Source organism: Folsomia candida, unplaced genomic scaffold, assembly GCF_002217175.1.
Source record: "Folsomia candida strain VU population unplaced genomic scaffold, ASM221717v1 Fcan01_Sc002, whole genome shotgun sequence".
In the NCBI taxonomy this organism is placed as follows: domain Eukaryota; kingdom Metazoa; phylum Arthropoda; class Collembola; order Entomobryomorpha; family Isotomidae; genus Folsomia; species Folsomia candida.
This window is the reverse complement of record NW_019091194.1, coordinates 14,917,710-14,936,624: the sequence shown is the minus strand read 5'-3', so window position 1 is coordinate 14,936,624 and position 18,915 is coordinate 14,917,710. Positions and strand designations below refer to the sequence as shown.

The 18,915-nt window shown below is 39.4% G+C and overlaps 1 protein-coding gene across 1 annotated transcript in view; it reads left to right on the top strand.

The window, feature by feature from the left end:
* LOC110843487 (potassium voltage-gated channel protein eag) overlaps positions 1-18,915 on the top strand; it is a 76,094-nt gene that overhangs the window by 14,127 nt on the left and 43,052 nt on the right. The window contains exons 2-4 of the mRNA XM_035847841.1: positions 8,532-8,641; positions 8,803-8,849; positions 9,307-9,392. Coding sequence (XP_035703734.1) covers positions 8,532-8,641; positions 8,803-8,849; positions 9,307-9,392 — 243 coding nt within the window. The remainder of the gene's footprint in view (positions 1-8,531; positions 8,642-8,802; positions 8,850-9,306; positions 9,393-18,915) is intronic.

The window sequence follows — 18,915 nt, the reverse complement described above, 5'->3', positions numbered from 1 at the left end:
GAAAAGCCAAGCTAATTCATAGAGAAATGTCTGTTTAAATTAAATCGGTGGTTTGTATCACACTTTCTCCCACACATACTTAGGATTAGATATATTTAGACTAAATCATTTTATTTTTTAGCACTTTGAATTTAATTAATTGCTCAGGTCAAGTAAATGTAAATACACAAGTGCACATACATTGGAGTGGTATATTTATGCACATCAGCAGGATGTCGAGCCCTCGTCCATTTATCCCCTCCGTGAGTGGCAACGTTCCCATAATTGGTATTAGGAAGCTCAATGTCTATTTTCCATATTGTAAATGTCGAGGCCCACGTCTGGAACTCCAGCGCAACACAATACCATCACAAATGACAAACAAAGACGTCAAGTAATATGATAGTATTCATCTGTCTGAGAAAAATTGTGGCAGGAGGTTTTCCGGTCGAGTTATCAAACCGAAAGAGAAACTATCCATCACTCTTTCAAGAAAGAACGTGCAGTTGGTTGACGGAACAAATGGACAAGAAACGCTTGAAATTTTTTCTGGTTTTCAAAACCATCCATTTACAACTTTGTAGCATGCAATAAGCTGCTGAATCATGTGTTCTTTTGCACAATTGCAATACGTGCTGCGTGGCATAATTTCTTATACATAAGTGCATGCAAGGGCTCCTGGCTGTTTGCACCTCGTCGAAATATGTGTGAGCTACTTGGTAAATAAAACGAATGATGACATGTGGTGGGAATAATCAGCATCTGTTTATATAAGGATAAGTAGAGGAATGATGAGGCAAGTCTATGAAAGATACAGTTGATTGTAATGATGAGTAGGGCCGCACATGTGATGAGGCCGACGGCAAAACTAACACATGTCAAAAAATATTTACTCAATTTGTCCGATAAAAGTCTGTAGCTACGATTGCCTTTTTATCGGTTGCTTATTCCATTTCCACCACGACAACTGCTGCTGGTCGCCTCCAGCTCCATTGGGCAAGGCAAGCAGAGAGGAATATGTGGGGTGAAGGAGTCAGCGGACGGAGAAAGCAGCTGCTGACCCAGCACTAAGTCAACTGTGCGTTGGTCAAGTATATCAGGGAAAAAGTTACAGGAAAAGTAAAGAAGAAACAGTCCACCACTGTCAACACTGACTGAACGCCACCATCACCACGGACCATCTCTTGGGCAATAGTATCACTTTCTAAAGAAAGCACACCCATTTTTTCCTCTCCTGATGTGTACACTTGAGATCACATCTCTTGCCTTTCGTCGTCCAGCCGTTACCCCACCCACCCACTTCCCCATCCTTCGATCCCGAGAATAAATTTCAACCATCTTGTTCTAAACTTTCCCCTTCAAAAACATTGTCCACGAACTTTCACTAAAAACATGCGTCAAAAAATGCTCTTGACAAAATGATCAGCTTAAACAACCTTTGAAAATAATTAACAGTGTAAATAACTAACTGAAATGTATATTTTACTGGAATGCTATTATTTTATTCGAGGGACACGTCATTCTTACCTCGTGACTTATCATTGCAATATAAAAAATACAATTTTGTCCCATTTTTTTTGTGGGGAAGGATGCTTTGATGCGTGCTCAACTTTTGAGGTTAAGCAGCAGAAAATTTGTGCACACTCAAAAGTATTCATGTCACTCCTTCCTGCAGGACAATGTTATTCAATGCGATGGTAATTTTTGTTCGATCGAGAAGCACTTTTCAATTTAGTTTCATGCGTAGGACAACATTTACAAAAGCCGCATCGTTTATGTATAGCGTATCTATTCGTCCGTCGGTGGGTCGGTGGGTCGGTACGTAGGCATCCAGAGGCCCCTCAGGTTTGGAATTTATCGTCCATTCGCTATTTGACTAGAGTGATATATCGCTACGGAGTGGATGCCTCTTGTGGTGGAGTGTTTTGATAAAACAGACTCGTAGCCGTGGTGGTATCGGTGTGGGAGCTGTAAATGGTTAATAGATGAGTTAATAGATGAGAGTGTGTGTGTGTATCGACATGAGACGAGCTATCGAACTACTTATACGACCAGCAAACACGCTCTCGCTCTCAGATCGGTCAAGATTGAAAGAAGTGGTATATCAAATTGAAAAATGTCGCTGTCTCCTTTTCACTTCAATTTCACTCGTCTCAAAGTACTTTATTGAAAGAAGAAGCCCTTTTACGCCTGCTACTTTTGTCCCGGACAAGTCCTTGTCTTCGGCAGGAGCAGTTGGGCTGGCCATACGGTTAGAGTACGTGGAGAGAAAAATGGGTTCTCTTTTAAGTTTGGACTGGACAGTGTGCACTCCACAATTGTCACCCACATTATTCTTGTGCCCCAAATGTTGATTCTTAGGTGAGTTTATGTAACCGACCGCTTCAGAAGTGGGATGCACCATGCTGAATTCAACTGCATAACATTAAACTTAAACTACAAAGTGGCATAAATTATTTTAACCAAACTCGATTTGAGTTGGAAATACCAAAACTTTTGCATGTGGGCTGCAATGATGCAACTTGTCTTCATTTGTCAGAAAGCGTGATGTCCTTCACCTTAAGTCGTACTTTGCACTCTGCTCTCACGTCCTAGTGAATGGCTGTATAGCTATTAAAGAGTTGCACATGCATACATTAGCTCAATGAGTAATCGATAATTCCCCACAATTCTCTTCTTTCTTAGCTTATGCATGTATCTGCTGCATGCACATTAAGCCGCACGACGTACACCGTAAATGGCGTAGGATATGGGCTCTAATCGAAAAGGTGATCATATTAACGTCCATACGACACAATTTATGGAATACACACAGAAGCTGAACAAGGTATTCCAATAGTCTGCTCACTCATATTGATTGATGGGAAGTGATATTGATACTGATTTATGAGTGGAACAAAGCCATTGGGTGGAGAAAGTGCAGGAAGTCGCCTTCTCAGAAACACTTTCCGTTCTCATCACCTGGATTCTCCTGTTTACCCACCAGCACCACCAGCACCACAACCAACCTGCGATGCATAAAAAATTGACGACAGCAATGTTGCATGATGGGCAGTGCGGTGGGAGCGGATAGTGAATTGGAGTATGAATCGATTTTTTATTGTTGTACCCACGCATCCATCTATGACGTATGGAGTGTGGCCTCAACTGACGAGGAGGGAAAGGAGGGCGGCATGGGGAAAGCAACCATCAAGTGGAACCATCTAATCTCATGAGCTCCCACCTTCCATCACGTACAGCCGGCTGGATGGCGAATCGACTGTGAATGTGGTGAGGCTCCAATTGCCAACTCCCTCCTCTGATCATACGAAAGGAGAAAGTTACGTCAAGTTACGCTCTGTTTTTGGTGGGCCGGTGCTGATCTGTGTGTACGTTGTTGTGCATTGTGGTGTGGCATGCTCCCTATTGACAGCAACCAAAAGATAGACTGCTCTCTCGCTGATCTGATCTGTCAGTTCATTGAACCTCCTCAGCAATGTGGGAAGGAAAATCTAACAGGCTGCTCTTCAGGTTTGCTCTCTCTCTGCCTCGCTGGGAAAAAAACGATGCTTACAAGAGATGTATAACATCCGGCTGATGATTTTTCCAATTTCGGTCCTCATTCCTTGATCAACAATTAAACACACATTATTCTTCTTTCTCCCTCTCTTCAGTTGTCGTCGAGTTCGCAAAGTTTACGTTTCATGTGAAGGAAGATTGACATTATTTAAGATAAAAATCGAGCTGTATCTACGATCGAGTTTGGGCAGAAAAACTTTGAAAGGATGAAATACGTTTCTTCCTTCCAGCACACACAGCGTTCTCAGAAGTTGTTGTGTTGTAGTTTGTGATTGCTGGTGGCATTGGTTTTTCTAATATCCTGCATGTTCAAGACGAGAGATAAGGAGCCACAAGTTTTGGACATATCGTTTGCTCAAACTTCATCGCTGCTGGCAACGGCTGATAACGGCTGGCTCTGTGTTCCGGAAATGAGAACATAAAATTCGCGTTTCCCTGTCGATGAACGATTCCTTACCCGTGACCTAGTTTTCAATTTGTTCCCTGTCTTTAAAGATTTCACTGATTGGGTGAACCATCTCTTTCTGGGGCATTATAGAGGTCTGATGATTAGGCAATGGCAGATGTACTTAGTTAATGGGACGAGTTTCCCCTGTCATGCACAAAAATGACTGAAAATAATGCAAATGGTGTGTCTAAACTTTAACTGAAAATTAAACTGATTTGACTGTGTGTTTTTGAATTTTCGGTAGAATGCCTCGTACAGCTTTCTTTTAAAGCAGGATGCTTATTGATTTGTTAAGTATAATACCCGTGAGACTTTAGGACTTGGAATGTGGTTTCTGCAAGATAGACGAGATGAATCTCAGGTTGCAAATAACCACAAGATCTTGTAATATAAAAAGCTGCCTACGTACTCATCAGCCTCTTGGCGAAAGTCTTCGTGTTAAAGGGTGGCATCAACGGCACCACTTGTTTCCAGGTAGACTTAATCCGAGACTGCCGTTTAATGCACATGAACCAACCGGACATGGTTCCGTTTTCACACACCCTCGCGATAAAACGCAGCAGCGTCCCTGAGAAGGGATTATTTGATTTCCAGAGATTTACTGTTGATGACTGGCTTGTCTCTCTTCGAAGAGGACTTATTGGCTGCAAAGCTATGCGGGTTCTCCTTCTCATTACCAACTTTTATTGTTATCAAATATCCAGAGTTTATACTCATCTCAGTCATAATCATAATAAGTACGCATACAATTAAAACTTGATAACTGAGATGAGCAAATGCGAATATGCATGCATGAACCGAGTAAATCTGGGACTTTTGTTTTTTACCTCGTTGTGTGTGTGTGCACGTATGAGAGCACACACAGATATCTACATACGCTGAAATAATTTTTCAGACAATGTTGCTTTTCGACGTTATTTTAAATCCCACGAGAGATTCTGCTGGATCACCCGCAGCTTTCTCAAATTGAAATACACCGGAATAGAGCTCATTAGGATGCCGTCAGTTACATGAACAACTCATCCCAGATTTCTGAATTATTTCAAAGTTCATCTGGAAACAGAGGGCATATTACTAGAAAGAAAATGAGTTCTGACTTGCGTTTTGTGTTTGGAGAATCTTCTGGAAAGATGTGCTTCTGCTTTTGGAATTTTAAAGTAGAAAAGTGTTTTATATGAAAGTATCGCTGAATTTTTTCTACCCTGGGCTCATTCAAGTTCAACTTTTAATGAACTTTATTCCTGCTAGTTGTTCGAAAATGTGGATTTCGTGAATATTTTTTCACGAATGCTGATGTGGCTGCGTATCTGACGTAATTGAAAGTTTACTACTTACATACATTTGCGACTATCCACACTGTAAGCCTCATACAAATTAGAGAGGATTCGCCATCAACTATGGAGCAACAGATTTATTGCTTACGCACAATGAGGGAAATCATTGTTTGAAAATTACATGCCATTTCTAATCCATGATAGATTTCAGTATTGCTCACTTATACCGTTCGTTATGAAACAATGTCGACCAGTGAATGTGTTCACGGATCTGTACATGCAGAAGTCAGAGGTAGACCGGAGTGAAAGCCAATAAAATGTTTCTTGTGGTTCTAATGGGATTATCATGTCGCTCGTTAGACATTGGGAGCTTAATTTGTGCATTGCTTGACTTTCCCTCCAAGCATCCGTTTAAAAGACGTTTACTCTCAATCACTCAAGCTCATAAGGTAAGGTTAGTCATGGTTATAAGCTGACCTGACTCTGGGATTCTTGTTTATTATTTGTAAAACCTGACACAAAATGCGACCAGGGCTTTTGGCCAGCATTATCATAGTCATTGTCAATCAAACCATGAAAATCGACTGCCTGGATTAGATTAAATAATTACATATACGCAATGCCAAGTTAGTTTTTGAACCAATAAGTCTATAAAGTCCATAATTGTGCATACATCAATGTCGTGAACGATATACATACAAACACATATTTATGTAGAAAAAATAATCAAAATGTAGCCACCGCAAGGGAAATAATTTATTGACAAGGAACCATAAATTACTCTTCATGCCTAAATCCAGCTTGAAAGCATTTAAATTCTACATTAAAATGTTAACAAAATTCAAGCTAAATATGGAATATTTATAATTTTCCGAGGTTAAAACATAAATTGAAGCAATGAATCGATACTCGAATCGATAAGACTTATTACTCTTTATTAAGGTATTTTGAGCACTAAATACTTTTATTCGTAAAAGTCCTAATGCTTCCTTTTCTACAAGCAAATGACTTTGTTTGTTGATTTCAAACATATTCGTAAACAATTTGTGCAATCGATTACTTCCAGTGAGTTGTATTTTGAAATACAAGTATTCTTGACTATGTATTAAGTTGCAGTGAGAATCAAACATCTGTTTTTTAATTTAGGTATTTCTTAGCTTTCATCTTTAGAATTGTAAAGGAGTGGGAGTGGAGAGACTCTAAAGTGAAAGTCTAGAAAAAGTGAAAGCAGAAGTGTTAAGTCCATGCAGTACCCGAGTTCTGCCTGGCTTTCTATCATTGCCCACGAACAAGATACATTTCCACTTTCACTGATTCATGTGAAAAACAACCTACACATCATCTGAAAAAGTATTGCGTGCAGTCGGGATGTTGGGGGACCACACACACTCCAGCCATTTGTTTCGCAGTGAGAACATCCTGTCCGTCTGCAACGCCTCAACTTCTTATCTTTTCCAGCAGTAGAGGAAAATAAATTGACACTTGACAGTGTGTCATCGAAAACTTTCTTTCTTAGCTGATTTCCTATCCTATTTTTGGACCCAATCCATCCATCATCCTAACATGTTACGTCATATTCATAGTGTGGCTACATGTATAATCAGCATGATTGCAATGCTGACACGTTAAATGACACATATGTAATTTACGAACTTTCCTTCAACAACACGACAAAACATCAACTCGCCTACATTTTCTTGATATTCGGAAACTGGGTTAAACTAGTAATTTTATATTCTTTCCATCGGAATACGAAATTAGAACGAGTTCTAAAGGAACTCAATAATCAATAAATATCTTGAGTACATATCTACAATTTGTGTCCTCAATATAACGGCGTAATCACCAGAAGGGAAATCCAAACGTCCAGCTTGAGGTCAACATCATGCGCCGAGTAGATGATGCTTCTTGATGATGTCACGCAACTGTGAGAAAATTTCCCTCGTGGGCTGCATGTGACCCAACTTTGTTAGCGGAAAGTCGACAGGAGAAGGAGAGCTTAAGTCATCTCAAGCCTGAAGGGTAATTTGTTGGTCGTCTGCAACCCTAGAGATCGAATTCGGGAGGCGTTTTTGTCCAATTTTATTGACGTTAGAAATCCGTATGGTCTGCGGTAGTCACGGTTCGTATAATAACAACGTCTTCTTCAAAAAGTATCTCGCCGTCTTTCTCTCAGCCAAAGAGCTATGCAGTGCTCGTCCATTTACTTTTTTGGAGACGGGAAAATGCGGACCACAGTCACTCTCTAATAGATCAAGATGAGTCTCGGGCCTAGGATGACTTTCACTCTGTCCACTCTTTTTCTTTCCCCATTCCACGTTCGCAGCCAGAAGAGCTATTACAGGAGTGGCAGTAAATGTCCGAGTCAACAGTCATCTTCATGTCCTATAAGTTGGCGGTAGAGATCAATTGTAAAAGAATTCGAAATTCGGATATGTCCTTCACCCAACAGCCGACCATTTCAAGGAGCAGGGGAAAAAGAGAGAGAGGAAAGCGAACGCCGATGATGATAGGACGTGGCCAAAAAAGCTGATGTCGTCTTCCTCGTCGTAATAGTTTCGTCTCCTGCAGCCTCGTCAAAGTCCTCTGAAAGGTTTCATCCGAATGGAAGGACGACGAAGGTGCAGCAGGAATGAATTGCTCTCCTCGTCGTTTTTCTTCCTTTCTTCCCTCCAGCGCCTCGCTTCCGTAATCGTAGTGGACGTAGGCGGACCTGGAAATGTTAGACATGAACTTTACGCACGTCTTTAAAAACCTCTGGGTCTCTTTTTTCTTCCGAATCTCGCACATTCTTGACTTCGTCTCGAGTATAAAGTGCTATGAAGCCCTCAACGCAATGGTTCACCCGCAAGTCGGAGTATCATTTAAACAATTTTATGGGGGAAAGAGCGGAAATTTTTTACGACACTGTTTCCTTTGTATACACATCTTCTGTACGTGTATTTAGCATAATGTGGGTGCATGATTTGGCTACTTGATTGATTGATTGATTGAACTACAGTAAATGGTAGTATAAATAATTTGTTTGTATTTACAACGCTAACAGTTTATGCAGTTAGTTAGTACCAATGCATAATAAATGTCAAGTTTTTTCTTAGATATTGAGATCATTGTCAAGATAATTAGTGAAAAAAATTATCATACTTATACATATTATGTAAATATGCATACAAGACTCACAATAAAATTTGTCAGTTTATTTGATTTATAAATAAAAACACTAAAATATCTGTACTCATAAATACTAAAAACAATTATTTTACTATTTACAGATCCGGATAGCAGATCCGGCTTTCTACTCGCCAATGCTCAAATAGTGGATTATCCAATAGTTTACTGTAACGAATCGTTTTGCAAAATATCCGGATTCACAAGGGCTGAGGTATGTTCACATTTTTAATTTGTCATTGATAAAATTAAATAATTATTAATCTCACCGGTTGTTCATACTACGTATTGTCAGATACGTAAATAAGTACTTCATGTACATATGAAAATAATCATTACAAAACTTATGTATTTTTTTACGTGTACGAATTTCAGGTAATGCAAAAATCATGCCGATGTGCCTTCATGATGGGAGAGCTGAGGTAAGAATTCGATTTATTCTCTTGTGTGAATACCGGGATTAAAGTAGAATGAAATCAAGGAAATGAAATTCTTGATTCCGAGAATTGCCATGCAGCACAAGCCATATGCTACCAGCTAATTATCGGAAATATTCCGTTGCGTACCAAATTACACACATTTGACCTCAAATATTTCAAATAGCACAGATTCCAACCATCGCACAAACTGCCTTAAGAAGCGTTTATTGTACTTGCTTGGACTATACAATTCCATAATTTCAACAAAATTGGAATGTTGCATTTAACACCATCGCATTAGGCGATTTTTTTAACGCGTCACTGCTGACGTTACATCGCCTAAGAAAAAATAACGAAGATGGTTGATTAGACTTTGATCGCGGACATGAAGCTCACAAAAAAATGTGCTGATTTAGCAATGAAGTTTGCCCATATTTACATATTTTCACTTTATTTCCAGTGACGAGGCGTCAAGAGCAAGAATTGACGAAATTCTTGAGAACCATTATCAGGATCAGTTCGAGATACTTCTATACAAAAAGAACAGTAAGTTTCTACTCTGAGTTGTTTCTCCCCTCCCCCCAAAAACATTGATTAAGTTGGTCAGTCGGTGGTAGATCAACGAAGAACAAGCAGGAAAGCGGTGGATATTAGCCAAGTTATTTTCGAGATCTTACATAAGTGCATATAGAATGCAAGCCCATAACGAACACAACGCTTATTTATTACTCATTCGCGATTGTGCTCATCGTCATCATCATAATTGTCCATTTTGTGGAAAGAATATCACAATTGGGACACGAAGAAGGTAGAAAGCTCATGTTTCATGGCCAAATAATACGTTGCTCAATTTTGCCCGTGTGCGTGCATGAGCTCCAAGAACGACGAGCTTATTAATTCTTGAAGCAGTAATTATAAGTTTTGGTAGTTTGTAGCCTGTAGTTTCTGACGTGTAACGAATCACAAAGTTGGAGTTACTCAGTATTACGTTTCAAAGAATTTGGTTTCAACTTTCTACAATGTCACTCACAAAAGCTCTTGTGAAATCCTTTTATACCTGAACTGGTCCTTAAAGCATCATTCCAAGCATGACTAACTTTCTCTCCTGCTAACTTTCAGTCTCTGATTTCCCAACGAATTATACTTTTTAAACATGGCCGTCAGGTGGGTTACTTGCAAAATCTAACTGAAAAAGTGTTTAAATTTGACATTTATGTAACCCATTTGTATACGTAATAAGGAACCCAGCCGCCTCGTGTTGAGGAGAAAGAGGTTTTTAGCAATATTTGTCTCATGGTTCACTTGCCGCTCCTCAAAGATCAATATTGTTAGCTAAAAATTTAACAAGATATTACGACGGTGAGACTGAATTGTATATTGCTGAGGAGACGAGGAAGCTTTGGGAAAAATGGGAAATACCTGTGAGCCAGTCTGGTGAGCAATCTGTCTTGGTTGTCCCAGATTCCTTTCAAGTATTTCGTCATCTATGTACCAAACTTATTTCACACACAACCAGAATTATACGACTGGATCATCATAATCCACTTCTACTACTGTTTGTATTAGACAATTTTCAAAAATTCATGCGGTTAATTTGTTGTTCATTCATATTACTTAGAAACTATATAGGATTTTAACCCCAATTTTGTATTCTGTTAGCCATATAATATATGATTCAAACATGTATTCTGAGTATGAATACCTGTGTGTCTGCGTGTATTCATCCGTACATACTTTGCATTGCAATATTGCCAAAAATACGGTACACCTGGCATTCATCCATCCAGTCATAGGCAACATTAACAGAGTGAAAGTGATGGAGCTGAGCCTGGAGCATGATGGATGACTCGTGAGATTGGTAATAATGTATTTAAAATCTCTTTAGTCAGGCGAGTTTCGTGTGCTCTTTCCTCCGTCGTCGTCTCGTTCCCCTTGCACGAAGCAGATAGTTTGTATTGGAGAAAAAAGAAGCTGAGCCGAGAGAACAAACAGTAACGCAAGAAGTTCATGTATAATTCACGGCATTACATAAATCCATCCGAAATAAACTGCAGATGGGCACTGCTCTACTCGATCCAAGCACATGAAATAAGGGCCGATTGGCAATTTCACTTTCACTTTGCACTCTGTTTGTGTATGTATCTTAAAGATATAAACATGAGGGTCGATAATACTACTGGCAAACATGTTTCATCTCTTCTCATGGAGCATTATTGCCATATGCATAACTTGTGCTTGGTTGGCTGCGATAGTAGACTTTGCTAATTTTGATACAGACGGGCCGACATGTGTGTATGTAAATATGTGGAACAAATGATGCTGAATATTCTCGATAAAATATTACATGTACATACACGAGGATGAATTGACTTATGGAAATCCGTCCACCAGCGTCGAAGGTACATTTCCGCATGCCGTTCATGATGGTTTCCTGTTCTAATGCAATATTTGTGTCTGCTTTAATACATACGTGTTTTGAAATAATTTTGAGTGAAAGCCCAGCATGCATATGTATGCATACATCCTCCTCGCGCGTGTGTACGTGCTACTACTCATCACCGGGTGGAGATAAATCTCTGATTTCACAATGTGGATTAAACTATATAGTCATGTCCAAAGCCGCTCCCACTCTGACATGCTTGATAAGGATTCATTGTTCTGTTCATCATAATCACGAACTGACGTCGCAACCTTGCCCAGGTCTGAAGAAGAATATAAAAGGAAATGCGCCTGTATGAATGCTACTACAGAAGAAACGCATTCACTCTGCCAGTCAGTGGCGTAAACTGGTTTGGTTGTCTGGTAGTCGAGGAGGGGACATTGTCCTAAACATCATCTGATTATTTAACATTCCACAAGTCTATTTTCATTTCACCACTGGCATGGAATTTATTTCATTCTATTTATGTGCCTCCCATGAAAAGAGTCTTTGAGGAAATCAAATTGGGTTGGTTTTGTTCCGTCCAATATTGAATTGTGATCGAATTGTTGAACGGGAACGTGCTATTGCAATGTGGATGTGGGTTCTCCCTCGTAACAGTTCCACCCATAAGCAAATTTACCAGCAAAGCAAAACCCCTGTTCAATTTAGAGCTGTCTCGAGTATTGTGCTTGTGGGTATAATAATGCAGGTCTGCATCAAATTCAGCAGAATTCAGCTGGCTGGTTGGCTTTTGTCTCTTGTTTTTGTTTGCGGGTTCCTTGCATGGTTAAATCTGACTTTTCGTTATAACTGTAAAATAGTGAAATATGTTCCAACTTTCTCTTTCTGCACAGTTCCACCACGACGAGAGGAAAAGTGCTATATGCATAAATATTGTTGTATTCCATTGGAGCGGAGAGGATTAGCATGGTCTCTCCCGAGCCGTGATAAGATACAACATTGCCTGGGAGTCATCATGCGATGATGCTATTATGTGCTGTATCTGTAAATAATAATACTCTGCCATTTGCAGAACCTCATTTCTTTCTCATTCGCCCCAAAAAGTAGCCATCCTGATTTATTTTTGGTCTAAATTTGTCTGATAGGAGGGCGATATGGTGAAAATTAAATTGGAGCATAGTCATGAAGATAGATAGATTAATTTGGCAATGATATGATACGATGCACTCTATCAAATTATACTAGGCGGCTGCTTGCTCACTCTGCCGCGTTTGATCTATTCATACGTGTTCTCGTGCCAATTGGGTTATGGCTTAAATGAGTGAAACAAAAGCTTCATTTGTTCCTTTTGCTGTGGTTAGTGGGCTAATAATAAGAGTCTTCATAAAACACCACACAACCATTTCACCAAGACTCGTCCTGGTTCGCTTGAGTGGAGCAAGCTGTGCAGTATCAAACAGCCAGCCAGCTACATAGCTAGCCAGCCAAACCAACAATGCTTTTGTACTTCCGAGCGCTCAGATGAGGAAATATCGCCTTACGGCGGATATACACGTGCATACGGACGGACGGACGTAGGACTGCACGAGGAGCGTGTATGTATGGAGGCTACGATCGGGAGAAAGAACTCACACGGCTTCATTACTGCTAACAACCCTTTGGTGTTAGATTATGCCTTTGTCGTCCATTAACCAAATCCAACCTATCGTGGAGGGACACGCTAATGGCTAGCAATTTGCTCCACGCTCCGATTTTGCATTGTGCGGAGTGGATGGATCTGTCTGCGAAGTGAGGTAAAAGTAAAAGATTTGCGATTTCAGTTTGCTACGTTATAGACTCTTTGGAGGAGATGAGGCAGATGTAGTTTCTCCACTGTGCGGTATGGACGGATAGTGCTCGCATTTTATTGCGCTAAAATTTAGACCGTGTGTGGATGGAATTCGGCTCGGAATACATATGCACCATTGCTGCGGTCGAATTCATTGAACCAGTCTCCACCTTTTCTCTTACGCGTCTAATGAGTTTCACCACCGGATAGATTGATGTGATGCGTCAATGTAATGAAAGTAATACACATTACGGTGCATGTGATGTATAAATCGTTTCTATTGAATGACATGGAGCGCTGCGACACAGTCGTTTGTGGCGTTAGCGGCTGCTTCTTCGCATCTCTCACCATTTCCAACTGCTCGCCGTGTTTCATTTCGTGGGATCGAAATGTCCCTAATGAAGGGCATGGCGAGAAGGAGAGTGAGAATTAAATTAGGGTTGGTTCCAGAAAGGCCAGGAAAGGTGGGCTATAGAACTGTTGTAAATTGTGTAATACGCCCAACTTTTGCGTCCTATGAGAAAGACACAATTTGCTCGGCACAGTTTTGACGTTGTTGTGTATGCAGAGGTATCTGCGCCATTCTTATCTTTTGGAGAGAAATAATTTGTTAATGTGTTCAACGGGCAGGAACAGGACATGCACACAGACGGTAGAGGAACATGCCCTGCTCGAGTTGGTTGTCTAAAATAAAATGTATTTAGTGGTGGTGAAAGCTCATTAAATTGTCTCTCTCTCTCTCCTCGCCGTGTTTGCACTTTGTTTTTAATTCCTTCATACCCACCCTCATCCATCTCAGTCAGAAAAGATTCACTTCTGTATTCAAATTTTAGGCTACGCTGAATCTTAACAAATACCAATTTCTCAGGACTCCGACTATCTATGCAGCTACCTATTTATCTCACTGCTTTGTTAAAAAAATACATATTGGTTGCAAAGCAAGGAAAATAATCCAACTACATAACATCATTGTGTGGAATGGTTATGCAATGCTTTGTTATTTGCTACTCGTCTACAAAAACTTTATTTCAATAATTATCCATTTTGACTAAATTTTTTGCAAATACTTTAATCTTTAAATGAAGGTCTAATCGTTTCTATAATTGAAGTAACGTCCATCCTCAAAATTATAATATTTCCTACAAGTCTTGGGAAGAAGGAATAATTTTTTAATAAAAATGGCCTTCTCATTTTCTTGAAAAACGAATCCAACTACGCACAACAAATCTCCCAAATTACGTTTTATTATTTCAGCTTGCTCGCCTTCGGATTGTTTCATTAGAGCAAATGTTTCAATTTAGGACATCCGTTTCAACATTACCAAAACCCGTGGGGATTAATGCGAGTTATTACGGAGAAGGTTGCTTATTTGGATTAAAATACACCTCTGATGAAGCATGGGAAGCCAATCAGCAGGCGCAGTTTGTGCGAGCTGGGAAGAAATTATGTACCGTCAAAAGTATGTAATAAATTAGAAATGGGAGTAGGGGAGTAGGTCAATCATTCCGAAGGAGGGAGGGAGGGCTGTGTGCACATGTGTATGCATACACAGTCCATTAGCACACCTTTGCATGGGGATTTGGAACGGTCTGCTGGCTGATGTGCATGCATTTATTTGGCAAAGAAGTGAGTGGAATGTGGGGTAAAAGGAATCAATAAGCTAATGCCAAAAGGTTACTGGGACCAGTTCCGGCTTCCCTGATGGGATTGGATGGAAGGTGGAAATTTGGAAAGTAGAAATCAATGCGTGGATTGAAAAATTGCGTGTCACTGATACAAACGAGATAATATATTCGTGGTAGAGTTCCCCTCGCCACATCTGTCGGAAAAATTTCCCAGGGAACCATTAGTTACCTTTATAAGCATAACTTTCACCACTTAAACCTCCACTTCATCACCAACGGTTGGCTTTTCTCCATTATAATTTAGTCATTTTCTTCACATCTCGAGCCAAAAACCTTTCAAAATTCGTACATACCTTGCACAACTTTTTCACTTGTATTCACATTCCCCTTTGATTAACGACGCGTTTTTGATGCCCTGCCCTTTGGGTTGTGATGTGATGAAAGGTGAAGCAGGGATATGCTACGGTTTACCGTTCTTTTAATTGCTGTCATTAATTGTCGCTTGAAACGAGGTAGCTCGGCCAGCATTCACTAATTAAAGAAAAATGGTAAATGCGGCTTGATTTTCATGGAAATAGAATAGATGTCAATTTGAAAAGTCTTAAGTATTTCCAATTGAATATCCATTGTAATAATCAAGAAGCGGGTCCTGGAGCTAGGCCATTGTTTTTATTGAATGCATTTCTCAAGTGCACTATTCGCACCCTTAATAAAACTTGGCTTATACGAATTTAGCATCCATACTAAATCAGAGCAAGTGATTTATGGCAAAATGATCTTATCAGGGATTCGAACGGCTTTTTAAATATCAATCCCAATGAAGAATGCGAAACTTATTATACTCTGAAAAATATAGTTAGGATTCACAAGTCAATGAGCGGGACAAGCCACTTTGTAAATCATGAAACGCATAAAAAAACCTTCAGTAAACATACTCCTGAGAAGTTGGAGGCACTTTTAGCCACAGTGTCGCAATCCCAAGCAGAATCGTTTGAAAAGCAGTAAGTATTCGAATGTATATGCGACTACGAGTTCGTTAGGCTACTGAACAGGGAAAGTGAGGTAGAAAAGTGAGGCAGGAGACTTTATGAGCTCTAATTGTATTTGCATTTTCATTGAGCGGCTGGGGTCTTAAAATTTATTTGAACATTTCAGTTTCCCTGAAGTAATTTACATATAGCGCACGTGTCTCTTTACGCCCTCCGACTAGCCGATAGATGAAAAATTACAAAAACTATGCCATTGTGTGATGTGAACCGGAGAGTAAGTAGCAGTTACTTAGATTGAGAAGTCTTCCACATCACATCCCGCTCTAATGGAACAAGGTCAAATTTGCTCTGTAACGACGCTAGCAAAGTTAAACCTCTCGATGTAGCTTGTTTTTGTATTTCAGTTGGCGTAAATTCTGAAATTGTGGTCTTACATTTTATCGATTCGTAAAAGTGTGCATTAACTCCTGCACTTCTTGCCTGTTTTAACGACGCATCAAACTCATAGAACCCCTTTTCTCGAATGTGCAAAATCAATTACAATTATCAGAATGACTTTTTAAGTTTCCTATTTACTGTGACCAAATTTATACACAAAATTCATCGCGGTGGAAGAGACATTCTTTTCATGCTTGGTGCTTTTGCTTATTTACTTTCCCTTTGATCCATCCAAGTTCCGGATTCCTATTCTCTACCAAAATTATTATTTTTGACTAGCGTGAACCTATTCTTTATGCACTTCCTGTAAATGACACAGGTGAGTTAAACCGAGGGACTTGTATACTATTTTGTTTGTTGCATTGTCTGGCATGGCAGGTTAAAATCCAAATAAATTCAATTCCTGTTTTTGTTACGAGAGAGAAAGCCATATATTCAGTGCCCATATCTGCACCATTGTTTCATCAATGATAGTTAAATATATTCTACACATAAACTGAAATTTTTTGGTGATTTTATTTACTTGCATTTTTTAGCGTAGGCTATTTTTTCAGACTGCCACTCAAGTACAGTATATTAGCAAAGTGTTATAATGTATTTGAAAATTGCACTACAGGATTACGAGTCAGGAACCTTAGGTGAAAGCCCTGCAAAATTATAAGATACACAATGCAGGCACAATCACCACTGTCGTGTTGTTGGTTTACTCCATTTAATAATAACTGTCCCATATTAACTCTGCTTTGTCATGGCTAAATTGAGTGTATCAAACAAAGTAGAAATGAGCGATGCTAAGCTTCCTCGGATTTCACTTCATTATTATCCGCCAGCCTTCGCAGTAGGAGATCGATGGTTTCAGTGCTTACAAATTGTGCTACTCCCATCACCTCGTGCCTGTGTTGGCAGCCATTCAACCAGAATCGAGATTATTCTTCCCTCTCCAAAACGTATTTTGCAGTATCAACAAGCAAGTCTAATAATATTCCACGAGCCACGTGTCAATCCCAGTAAATAGTAAAAATTGGTATAATTGCATTTCGTTTTACGATTGTTACATCTCCACAACTTTTTCAATTTTACACCAATGGATGGAAAAGGGGGAAAACGGGGTTGAAATCTGAAAGTGGGATGAGCATAAAAAATCCAATACCTACTGAGGATCAAACTAAGTAATAAGATAGCGAGAAGTTTAAATTCTGGGAGATGGGAGATTTCCACATTTGGATTTTGTTGGGCAGGGATATCTTGCAGTGTGAAGGAGGAGGATGCATGCGAAGGAAAGAGCGCGGATCGGGTGCTGCATCGGAGAGGAGCCCAAATTCAACAGGAATAACTCACTCACTTTCACCCAACTTTCTCTTTTGCCTCGCTCGCTCTGCCTCCTCCGCAATGCACATAATCCTTCGTAGAGCAAAGTAGTGTTTCAAAATCCAATCCTATCTGCACATACGAACGTACATGCACATGGCTGCCTGGCTGTGGACTAAATCTCAATGCTCGTCCTGCCTGCTCAATTCGAGTGGGACTCGTGGTGATGGTGGGGTGGGTAAAGAGTTTTGCCAGTAAAAAGTGAGGATGCTGGATGAGAAATTATATCCTCTCCCCAATGGTGAACAACAGGGCTGGGAAGAAAGTTAATGGATACTGACCGGAATTCGGAATCTGAAATCGGGATAGTACTACTGTCTCTCATTCAGGGTATACCGCCTGCTAAATAAAAGCATGGACTAAATTGGTCTAAAAATAGATTGGTCTCAATTCCCGTCCAGCTCTTTCTTTTTATTCCCCGTTTTCCTCTTTTTTTGTCGTGTCGCTTGCTCATTCTCTCCTTTCTCTTGGCTACTTTTGTTCTTGCCTCTAAGTAATGATATCATGGTTGGTGTGCTGCAGACTGCTTTTTTTTTGTTTCGAGACTGTATGCAGGTAATTAGAAGTGTCATGAAAATTTATATGTTCAAACCGTTGATTCGGAGAAAAAAAAATTTCTGCACAACTACTTAATCAACAAGATATGAATATATTTGTGAAAAGAAACATTTTCTACTTTTGCCTACTGTGACTTGCTGGCATGCAATATTATGTCAATTTATGTAGGTAGAGAGAGAATGTCCTCGTTTGTATTGATCCCTCAATAAATGGTAGCATAATGCCGTATGTCGTAACAGCTTAATTTTTTACAAACCTCTACAACACGTAAAAATAAGGTTCATAATATCAAAATGTGTACATACACATTGTGGATATATTTGGCAGCAAATTTTTATTATTTTACGAGTGACTAGCTTAAAAATTATTGTAGCATCGTATATATGAATACCGACAGTATGATTTAATTTACAAAGTTATATTTATTTATTTATTTACTAATACAATGAGATACCCTACCCAGTAGGCTATTACATCTCAAGGTTAAGTACACTTCAATTTATACATTCTTCAAATTCAAAATCATCGATCATTTCAAAAATTTCACACATTCTTTCAGTCCTTTGTTTGTCTATTAGGAAAGTTTTTACAGAATTTTTAAAAACATTAAAATTAACCTTTATAATGTCATTAGCATAGGAATCAGGCAAGTTAAATAAAGCTTTATGTGCTCTGTACCGAAATGACTTTTTTGCGACATTGCGTATTGGTTCCGAGTAAGTCTTATTTCTAGTACACTTCCTCTCAGTTCCCAAAGTTAAGTAATTTCTAAAATACACAGGCCCAACTTCATTCAACATTTTGTAAGCCATTTTTACCAGCTCTAGGTTTACAACATTTCGAGATAATAGCCAGGGATAATCATTTATATCATCAATTA